Source organism: Panthera leo (assembly GCF_018350215.1).
Source record: "Panthera leo isolate Ple1 chromosome A2 unlocalized genomic scaffold, P.leo_Ple1_pat1.1 chrA2_random_Un_scaffold_54, whole genome shotgun sequence".
NCBI classification, from domain to species: Eukaryota; Metazoa; Chordata; class Mammalia; order Carnivora; family Felidae; genus Panthera; species Panthera leo.
This window is the reverse complement of record NW_024962217.1, coordinates 131131-141736: the sequence shown is the minus strand read 5'-3', so window position 1 is coordinate 141736 and position 10606 is coordinate 131131. Positions and strand designations below refer to the sequence as shown.

At 61.1% G+C, this 10606-nt stretch overlaps 1 protein-coding gene across 1 annotated transcript in view; it reads left to right on the top strand.

The window, feature by feature from the left end:
- The first annotated feature begins 1046 nt into the window (after positions 1-1046).
- LOC122212707 overlaps positions 1047-10606 on the top strand; it is a 39876-nt gene continuing 30316 nt past the window's right edge. The window contains exons 1-6 of the mRNA XM_042926668.1: positions 1047-1200; positions 1642-1710; positions 3189-3366; positions 4543-4741; positions 8863-9038; positions 9473-9574. Coding sequence (XP_042782602.1) covers positions 1047-1200; positions 1642-1710; positions 3189-3366; positions 4543-4741; positions 8863-9038; positions 9473-9574 — 878 coding nt within the window. The remainder of the gene's footprint in view (positions 1201-1641; positions 1711-3188; positions 3367-4542; positions 4742-8862; positions 9039-9472; positions 9575-10606) is intronic.

The following is a 10606-nucleotide window of genomic DNA, read 5'->3' as shown; positions in this document are numbered from 1 at the left end:
CTCCAGGAAGGGGCTGTCTGGGCAGACAGTGCCAGGTGATGGGGGTCCAACTTGCTGCCTTTTCTGTGGGAAGCCACACTCCAAACAAGACCAGTGAGATGGAGAGTGTGCACATGTGTGAGTGTTGCACGCTTGTGCAGTCTCGTATGTGCATCTGTGTGCACATGAGTACGTGTGACATGTGAGCATATGTGTGAGCACGCGTGTGCACATGTTTATTCTGGTGCACGGGTGTGCACATGCACATTGTGCTAGTGCATGTGTGAGCACGTGTGTGAGCATGTGTGTGAGTCAATGCCCGTACACGTGTGAGCACATGTGTTGGCGTGTGTGTGTTGGTGCCTGTGTGTATGCACGTGAGTGCCAGCGCCTACCTGTCCCGCACTCCCACCTCACTCCTCCGCCATCCCTGCCCCTAGCCCCAGTGCTGATCCTTTGGGGGTTGGGTGCTTAGGTGTGTGCGCAGCGGGATTGCAGCAGGCCCGTAACAGAGCTTGTGAATGACCTTCCTGTCAGGCAGGTTGAGGATCACACTCGGTGGAGTGCTCTGTGCACCCTAAAACTAGGGGGGAGTCTGTGTTGAGGGAAGGGGACACTGGGCTGCAGTAGAGGGGACAAGAGTGGGTTGCAGAGTGGGGCCCACAGAGTGGGGCCCACAGCACAGAGTAGGGCCCATTAGAACTTTAGGGCATGCAGTTGTGCGTGGGAAAAGTCCTGGTTGTCCCGGGCGGGGGTTACGGCTCTGGTTTTTAGTCTGTTTCTTAGTGTTGTAGCTTCTGAAGTTTTTCTCATGGAGCGAAGATGTCTCTTTTGGAGGCACATTTCTCATAGGTGTGAGTGGCTGAGGTCACCGTGGCTCCAGGTCAGCCAGGAGGCCCGACCACCTGCAGACTCGGGGGACCCCTGGGGTAGTGCCTCCCCTGCCCCACTCCCTGGTGCCTCTTTCAGGGTCTGCCGAGTGGAGGGGTTGAGGCCACAGGCCCCAGAAAAAACCCCAGCGAGGGGCCAGCAGCCTGCACACAGGCGTATCTGGGGAAGCCCGTTCTATGCAGAAGGCCGAGAACTTGCTCGTCTTCATTTACCGAAAAGCACTTTCAAGCGCTGTAAAGACTAAACTTTGCCGCAGCTTGAGCTCTGCCAGTGGGAGTGGTGGCCTCACAGCCAGCACTCACATGCCGTGTCAGACGTGGCGGCTCAAAAGTGAGTGCACTGTGGGAGGCCTGCACTCTGGTGGGTGCCCTGCCCTGAACTTGAACTGTGTTCAGTTACTGGCATCTCCCACCATCCACGGCCTCTGCTGTGCCGATGGCTGGGCTCTTGGGGGTCTGAGACCCTGGTCAAGCAGCCTGTCGTCTGCCCTGGGTCTCTGGTGGCATGTTGGCCTGGCCCAGGGTAGCGCTGTGGACAGTGGTGGCTGGCAGGCCTGGGCACGGGATTCCCTGGGATGTGGTTCCAGGTGGAGGTTAGCACGCAGAGCTGTGCGGGCCCCAGCCCGGGACTGCCCACAGGCGGGTGCTGGTGTGCAGGGCCCATAAGGGGCAGCCGCTCTCCCCTCCCCCGCCCGGCCACCGGCCTCCAGCACCCTCATTCCCTGCGGCCCCTCATCCTGGGCCCCATCTCCTCTCGCCCGCCTGTGGTCAGACAAAGCTGCCAGGATCAGCGTCCCTATCATCCCCAGGGACTCTTTGCTCCTGAAGATCGCTCCGCATGGTGTGTTGGGCCAAAGGGGGTACGTGTTGAGGACGTGGAAGCCCAGGTAGTCAGGCTGGATGTAAGAATGACCCAGACCAGAAGTTGGCCCTGCCCTGGCCACGGGGGCCTTCTCTGCAGGGTGTCCCCAGCTGGCTGTGGGGGCCCCGGGCCTTCTCTACAGGGTGTCTGTAGCTGGACCCGCCCTGCCCCCCATTGGCTGTGGGGGCCCCAGGGTGGGGCCGGCCCTGGCTTTATGAGGCGCCTTGGGCTCCATCATTGCCACGGCAACTGGGCCTTTGTTGTTTCTCAGGCCTGGGCCGAGTGAGACTGTCATCCTCAGTCCTGCCTGGACTGTTAACCAGGAAGGAAGTGGAGCGGGTTCTGTCTCCCAGTGAGGTAGGTGTCTCCTGCTTCTACTGTGACCAGAGAACTCAGAAGCACAACCTGTGCGCATCCCCAAGCAGGACACAGAATGAAATAATGATTCAGGGGCTGTCAGGACCTGTGTCAGGTTTCAGAAGGTCACGTTTGCCAGGCTATGATATCATAAACACGCAGGTGCGCCCAGGACGCCCTGTTCAGAGAGCATGGTGTGACGGTGTCTGTCTGGCAGGGGGCAGGGTCACCGTCCACAGTCACACTGGGCCAGTGCAGCAGCCTCTGCTCGAAGCTTCTGTGAGTCGGCCATGTTTGTGTTGGGGACATGGAGGTGACGACGGCCTTGTGGGAGCATTGCGGCTCCAACACATCTCACACCAAAACCTGGACTAAACCCTTAGGAGTAACGAAAAACGAATGTCAGGAACTGAGCTTGGGCTAAGAGGGGACCCAGGCCCCACCGAGTCTGCCCAAGAGGGAGATCGTTAGGTTCCTTTCCTGCAGGCTGAATCCAGGGGAACAGTCCTGGCATTTGCGGAAGGAGTAGACGGGGGCCTGGCTCAGATCTGGTGGGGGTGGGGGGGTGGTTAGGAGGTCGTCTAGGGAGTGACACCAGCACAGGCTCCAAAGGCAAGAGATGGCCATTGGCGGAGGGGGTGGGGAACGACGTGGCTCCAGGCCGAGGAAATAGCACGAGAAAGGTGAGGAACGAGAAATGAGTCGAGAAATCTTGCGTGCCTATGCTGTGTGTGTGTGTGTGTTTGTGGTGTGTGTCTATGTTGCGTGTGTGTCTTGTGTGTGTGCTGTACGTGTGGTGCATGTGTATGTCTCTGTGGTGTGTGTTCCACATGTATATGCGCTCTATGGTGTATGTGTGTGGTACGTCATGTACGTGGTATGTGAGGTGTGTTGCGTGTGCACGTGTGTTCCGTGTGTGGTGTGTGAGCGTGAGCACGTGGATGGACGTGTCCGCACGGGTGTCTTGTGCACACACGGAGCCCACGTTAACTGTGCCGTCTGGTCTCAGCAGGAGTCAGGAGCCCGTGCGTTTGCTGGTAACTGTGTATTTGTCCTGGTGAGAACTGCTGGAATCTTCTGAGACTGAAAAACCGAACCAGAAGATCCAAGGGGGTGTTGGAGCCGAACACCTGCCCCACCAGGGGGCCCGGGGCGAGGCCCCTGCTACCACCTGCAGCTGTTCTCTCCAGACCCCCCGGCTCACCAGAGCCCACGTGACTACGGAGCCTGTGGGGCCCGACTTTGGTGGCGCCCACCACAGCCACTCCTGGTGACTGGGTAAGTGTGCACCTCCCGCTGCGGCTACTTGGGCCGTGTGCGTGGTTGTGACCTCACACTCATGGTGCTGTGGTCCTGCCCCAGGGACCAAGGCTGCGCTCACCCTCCGTGGAGTGTTGCTCTTGGTGCCACTTTGAGATTGGCTGCAGGGAAGCTTTCGGGGGGCCTCCGAGGAGTGCTACTGCGGTGCCCCCACACGTGCGCACTCGGTCCCATGTTCCTGTGACACTTTGGCTGTCTCTGTTCGGGTTCAAAGTACTTTCAGAACTTGAAAACTCGCTCTGTTTCAAGTTTTACCAAATCCAATGCCAGCTGCAACCTCAGTGTTTCCACATGTCAGTGATACCATTTCTGTCCTGGGAAGCCCCGTAGGATGTGGCCCACCCTTGCCTTCCTCGGGCTCCTGGGCTGACATGCGCCCTCCCGTGCCTTCCCTGTGCCCTCGTGTCCTCTCCGCACCCCCTCGTTCCTTCGACAAGATAAGTGCTGTCTCCACTGCCATCCTCCATGGCACTTCCAATTTCTCCCACGTCCCTGCTTCACCTCCCTGTGCCAAGGTCTGTGGTTACACCCTAGAGTCCAGCTCCCCGTTTTATGGGGTTTGGTTTTCAGAAGCATCCTTCCCATTGGCCGGTACTTCCATCCAAATGTTGTTTTCGTGCGGGAATTGTGTCGTTTGTAACACAGGGTGCCTTTCTGTGCTCCAACCCCCGGGGTGCTGGCCTCGCCGTCCATGTGGGATGGTCTCTGTGGTCCCCCAGGGGTCTCACTGATCAGGTAAGCCCTGCCTGGCCCCACACCCGGAGAAGAGTGGCAGAAATCCGCCCTAATGAGGCAAAGTCCGCAGGACCCTCGGCTCTGCCGGGGGCAGCTGTGATGTGGCTCACCTTCTCCAACGGACTGACACCTGGCCAGAAGTGGCCACGGCTCCCTCCCAGCCCCTCAGCTCGACCTGGGTGTCCCCAGAGTGCCCAGAGACCCCAGAAGCCCCTTGGTCAGCAGGCCTTTGTTCTGGAGCAGGATCGTCCTCAAGGGAAACTTGCAGAAGAGTTCCTGAGGATTTCAGCACACAGAAGTGTCGCGTGGTCATAGGGTCTGCTTTTCCTGCAACCTTTTCCTCGGTGTCCCTGGGGGTGGGGGTGGCCCTCCACCTGTCTTGCAGATGGATCTGTGCAGCTGGTGCCAGAGAGGGGCCCTGCGGGAAGCCAGCAGGAAACCGGCCTCGCCCCGCCACTGGTCCAGAGTGAATGGCTGGTCGTGGCCCCTGCACACCTTCCAGGTGGTGGCCTGGATCATACTGTTCATCTTGGCCTTCACCAACTTCTGTATCTTCGTCCCCTTGCTGCCACCTAACTGGAACTTGATCATGTATGGTGTATCCTTCACTGTGGGAGCAGTGCCTGCTGTCCCAGGGAGGCTCCCCGCGGGCCCTGCCCCAGATCTGGCTCGGGGCCCTGCCATGCCTACCAGCCCCCACACCTGAGTCACCCACGGGTCCGCACCCTGTTCTGCGACCCCACTCCCCCTCTTTACCCCAGACACCCGCCATGGCCACGCTGCCTGAAATCTTACGTTTGTTCTCTGTGTGGCTCACTGGCTTGGGGCTGGGGCTAAAAGCACAGGAGTGTCTGCTGCTTGCCTGCTGTCAGTGCAGGGAGAGCACGCCTGGGGTCCAGGGTCTTTGGGGTGAGGCAGGCAGCCTGGACGACAGGAAAGGGTCGCAGAGGGGTCACAGGGCTGGCTCAGAAACTGAAGGCTGAGTCCCAGGGATTCACATGGCGTTCGTTCTCAGGGTCTGGGGTGCCCCATGCAGGCCCCACTTGTCTGCAGGTCTGCAGTGGGGTGGGTCAGGCTGGCTGGTGGGGGAACCACGCCAGGGGTGCAAGGAAGACACCGATTATAACCGTGTCCCTTCTTGCAACAAGTGAGTCTGGTGGAGGGTGTTGGCCGGGCCTGGAGTGGCCGAGGCCAGAGAGAAAACCTGCCAGCTGCTAGGAGCCACACAGTGGGGACTGTGAACCCCGTGGTGGCCTTGAAAGGAGGTTCCAGACATGTCACCAGAGTAGGCTTCAGGCCAGGTAGGCAGGCATCAGGGACGCACTTGGGGCTGACGGGCAGGCCCCGTGGTGGAGCGTGGCAGGTGCAGCCGAGTGCTCCTCCCCTGGCCAGGCGGGCATCGCCAGCCTAGCCCCCTCCTCACACCTCACTCTGTGAGTGACGGACCTCAGTTCTGCCAGCGCATCCGTGCTCCGGGGGCCACCGCTGGCCAACCCCACCAGTGAGCCTGGGCGTCCCCCATGGCCTGATGTGCAAGCCTGCTGCCCCCTGCCCAGCGCCACGCAGCCCCTGATCTGGCCGGCCTCCCCCTGTGGGGCCCTCAGGGTGTCTGATCCAGCGGCACAGAGCCGGGAATGTGGGTCCTGTGTGTCTGAATGCAGCTGCCCCACTTCTAGGCCTGTGGCCCAGGGTTGGCGACGCTAGGTGGGGCCTCCAAAGCCAACATCCCACGCCCCACATCACCCCGTGTAACTTGTGTCTTTCACACACAAGAGGATGGGCAGAAGTCGGCCAGCCTTGTAGATTTCTCCACTGGTCCCCAAAACCTGCTTTGTCGGGTTTTTTAAATCCAGAATCCAGTCACAATTCACGCTTTGCATGTGGCAAGGGGTCTCCTCTCTCTGTCCCAGCACAAAGGCCTGCAGTGCCCGACCCACGACTTCCTGGTCAGAATGGCACTCTCACTGGGACTCACACCACAGCGAAACATCTCCCAGTTCTGAGAGGGAGCCCTCTCTCGTTCTGGGACCAGAAGCCCTCAGTGTCGGCAGGGGCCAGCTCCGGGGAGGTTCCTGGCCTCCTTGCAGCCTCCAGCTTCCCCTCTATCTGTATCCTAACCTCCGTCCCTGACCGTGGGTTTGTTTGCGTTCTGGGTTCTAATCCGTTGTCTCCCTTCTCCCTTCGCTGTGGCTCAGCCTGTTCTGGGGCCTTCTCGAGCTGCCTCATGTCCTCTGTGCAGGGAGCACTCTGAGAACTCACCTGCTTTTGGGCCCAGAGGGCGCCCTGAGCTCACTTGCACACCCTTTCTCCCAGGAGCCCCTGGCTGGCCCCAAGTCTCAGGTTCTGGCTGGCTTCCTTTCCCCCAGGCTCCGAAGCGCTTGGCCACCGGGGGGGCGCCAGCGTCATTCGGCGCTGCAGGGGCTGCTGCCCCAGGAGGGAAGGCAAGGTCTCGGTTGCACCTCCAGAAGACAAAGCAGAGGAGGCGGACCCCTGGTTCCCTGCTGACCTCAGAGGCCAGCTTCCCCCACCGCCCTGCCCCTGTGAAGGGCCCAGAGGGTCCCTGTGCTGAGGGATTGGCCTCTGATGTGACCCGTCTTAGTCCCAGGGCCTGCGCCATGGCCAGGCAAAACCCCTGGTTAGGTTAGCCTCAGTGACTGCAGGGCTGGTGGCGGGTGGTGGGAGCTCTGGGGGGCGCCTCACCCCTTCCTGCCGCAGAACCTGAAGGACCCAAAAGGAAGGTCAGGAGGGCATGTGTCCTGGGCTGGCGGAGCTGTGTTTACCAAACACAGATTGTCTCTAAGGGATGAGGCCTCGAGGGCAGGGCCTGGCCTTCTGCATCTGGAGACCTCCTACCCTGTCCCTTTTACTTTTGTTATTATCTGCAACCTGAGAGACACCCATAACCAGGGCATCTGAATGTGGGGGCAGAACTTTGGTGTGGTGCCCACCTGCTGACACTTCTCAGCCAAGTGGCTGATGGTGTGAACGGCCAGGCAAAACGCGGTGGCCTTTTGCTCACCCGTGTCACTCCCACGGGTGACCTGTCATGAACCTGTGTTCGTGCTTAAGAGGGCTTGCCTACCACATGGCAGGGGGCTGCCCCTCTGTTCCTGGGGAACACGTCCTGGGAGTGGCCTGGCCACGGCACCTGCAGGGTTGGGACATGTGGGGAAAATCAGGCTCAGGTCAGGGGCCTTGCTGCCTCCAGTTTGAGGCTATAGTGTAGACCACGCTGCCCCTACAATGTCTCCAAGGGCCCCAACGCCTCAGTCCCTCCCCCATACTTTGCCTGCCTATTTCTGATGCGACAGAGGAAGGGGCCTTCCTGTTGCACCTCTTGTCCTGGGCCGGACCCCTCTGCTCAGGACCTGCTCCCGCTGCCCCAGTAACCACACAAACAGTGCTTGCCTCCAGCCAGCGCCTCAGGCTTCAGGGAATAGGTGCAGGGAGATGGCATACCAGCACTGTGTTGGTGTCTCCAGCTGTGATGGCAAAGCCTGACCAGACCCCTGACCACCCGGCCACGGCCCCATACCCTGAATGGGACAGCAGAGCAGGGGAGGCTCAGGCCTTACCCAGCCCTGCAGGGTCCGGTGGCCACAGGAAGGGCCTTGGTGTCACCACAACCCTTATGTGGCACTGAGGGATCTGGTCAGTCTCGTGCCCCCGTGCAGGTCCCCCAGGGCCCGGCTGGTTCTCAGCCACCCTTCCATTCACCCCTGGCCTGGGCACCAGCTTCCTGGGCTGATCCTCGTGGCCCTCAGCTCATTCTCATCTGCCCTCCTCCTGCCCTCCTCCCCCAGCAGGGCTGGGTCCCCATCGCCTCCATGCCTTCATCTGGCAGCCTGAGCCCTGGGTCTGCACGTGGTGCCTAGAGGCTGGAGGGCGAGGGAGGAATGAGCGATTTGGGCCAGAAGCAGCCTCCCACTCAGGCTAGTGCATTGTGGAGGCAGGACCCCGCCTGTCAGCTCCAGGCTGTTCAGAGGCGGAAGCAGAGGCTGCTGGCAGGTCTGAGGAGGACCCCCCCAAAGGGCTTCCCACAGGACTGAGCAGTAGCCCCAACCCCCTGCTCCGAACCCCCACCCCTGTCAAATCCCGGCAGAACCCCGTGCACCCATGGCCTCGCCTCCCAGGCTGGGTCATTTCCCCCTACCACACCCGGGAACCCAACCTGTAAACCCTGAACCCTCCCATTCAGCACTGGTCCTGGGAAGCAGGGCAGGGCTGACAGGGAGGCGGCTTCCACCTCTTCTGTTTGGTTTCTAAGGGGACAGACAGTGTGTTGGTCCCGAAGGGGAAGATGAGGGTGGGAGCCCGGGGACTGGTTTTACCCTGGGTGCCACGGCGGGAGTGGGTGCCAGAGAGCCTGAGGGGCCTAGGGGCGAGGAGAGACAACAAGATGGGACCCAGACAGACCGTGCAGACTGGCCGTGTGAGCCCTCCCTGCTCCCCTCCTTCATTTTTTGATGATACACCGTCTTCTTCCCCCGACGCACGTGCTCTGAGCATCTCTGCTGCCCAAAGAACCCTCACGACTTCGGCACCCAGCGTGGTGGCCGCTGGCCCCTGAAGGCCTTCCCTTGCTGCCTTGGTGAAGCGCGGGGTCCACACCCTCAGGCCGTAAGCAGGCGCCTCCAGGGTCCTGCTTCTAGTTTGAGCGGGCACCTTCGCCGTGTTGACCAGGCCTGCCTGCACGTTCCTTGACACACTCACGCCCAGGTGACTGGTGGGCTTTTCTGTTTCCACTTCGTGGTCCACTTGCTTGGAATTTCCATCGATCCTGCTGAAACCAACGTACGGCTCAAGAAATACTTGAAGCCCATACCCACTTTTGACCCATCAAAACACACGCGTGTCATCGAGAACCAATATTGCCACCTGTGTGAGGTCGCCGTGTAAGTGCCCAGGGTGTGGGAGCAGGCAGCCCCGAGGGCACGGCCCCTGCCGTGTGGACCCATCCCCTCTCCGTGCTGTGCACAGGCAGGTCTCCTGCCCCGGCCTTTCTGTTTTCACGCAGCTGACCGGTGCTGCTTTCCTTGAATGACCAGCAGTGGCCCTGAGACATGCAGGACCCCTCACCCATCTAAGGGCTCAGATGAGTCCCAGCCCCCCCACCGGAACCCCACCTGGGCTAGTCAGAGCCCTGAGGGCTCAGCAGGCAGCCTGGGAGGGAGGCCTGTGGCTCAGGATGGGAGCTGGTGGCACAGTGTGGCAGGCGTGGCTGAGGGAAGATAACCCGCCTGGGGCCTGGTCTTCCCTGCCACCTGTCTCTCCTTTCTGACCCTGTCTTCCTCCCGCACAGGCTGCTCATGTGAATTCTTCCTTCTAGGAGCCAGAAGGCTAAACACTGTGGGGCCTGCAACAAGTGTGTCTCTGACTTTGACCACCATTGCAAATGGCTTAACAACTGTGTAGGGGGCAGGAATTACAGGTGAGGGGCTGGAGGGGGAGGTCCGGGAGGGAGGGGCAGAGTCCTGGGGGAGGGAGAGGGAGACCAAGCAGGGAAGAGGGAAAAGGGCATTGCAGGGGCCGGGGGTGGGGAAGGGAGGAGGGACCTCGAAGTGGGGAGGGGTGAGGTCCCGGTGGAGAGAGAGGAGGTCCTTGGCAGGGGGGAGGGGTGGGGTGCTAGGGAAGGAGAAGGTGAAAGGACTGGGGGAGGGAGGGGGATTGGTCAGGGGAAGGGGTGAGGGGGCCTGGAGAGAGGGGTCCTGCAGGCTGGGGGCCTCATGGGTAAGAGGGTGGGGGCCACAGGCAGTGGGGGGAGTCACGTGCTGTCCCCAGCACAGCGGTCCTTAACGTCTTTCTGTTCTCCTTGTCTGGCTCTGAAATGTGTTGGCCTGGAGCCCCTTCCGAATGTGGAGGCCCAGCCCCATCCAGAGGGGCTCAGGCTGAGCTGACTTGTCCTTGACCTGCTCGCTGGCCTGGACCCGGGCGCTTTCTCCTGGGAGGCCATCAGAGCACAGAGGATGTGGGTCGAGGCTGCACTGGGAGCAGGTGTTCAGTCCTGCACGGGCTTTGCCAGGACCCCATGTGCTAGGGCCCAGGCTGTGAGTGGCCAAGAAAGTCGCAGGGGCTCCCCCAGCTAGTTCAGAGTGGCCTTCGCCGGCTCATGGCGCTGCAAGGGGTTCCACTGCTCACCCACCACTCATAGCAGGTGTGCTCCGTGCAGCCTGGTCATGGAGCGTCATGGTCTGTGCTCTGTGCAGCCCAGTCCAGGAGCGTTGTGGTCTGTGCTCCGGGCAGCCTGGTTTAGGAGGGTTGTGCTCCATGCAGCCTGGTCCAGGAGGGTTATGCTCCGGGCAGCCCGGTCCAGGAGGGTTGTGGTCTGTGCTCTGGGAAGCCTGGTCTAGGAGCGTCGTGGTCTGTGCTCCGGGCAGCCCGGTCCAGGAGCGTCGTGGTCTGTGCTCCGGGCAGCCTGGTTCAGGAGGGCCATGCTCCGTGCAGCCCAGTCAAGAAATGCTCC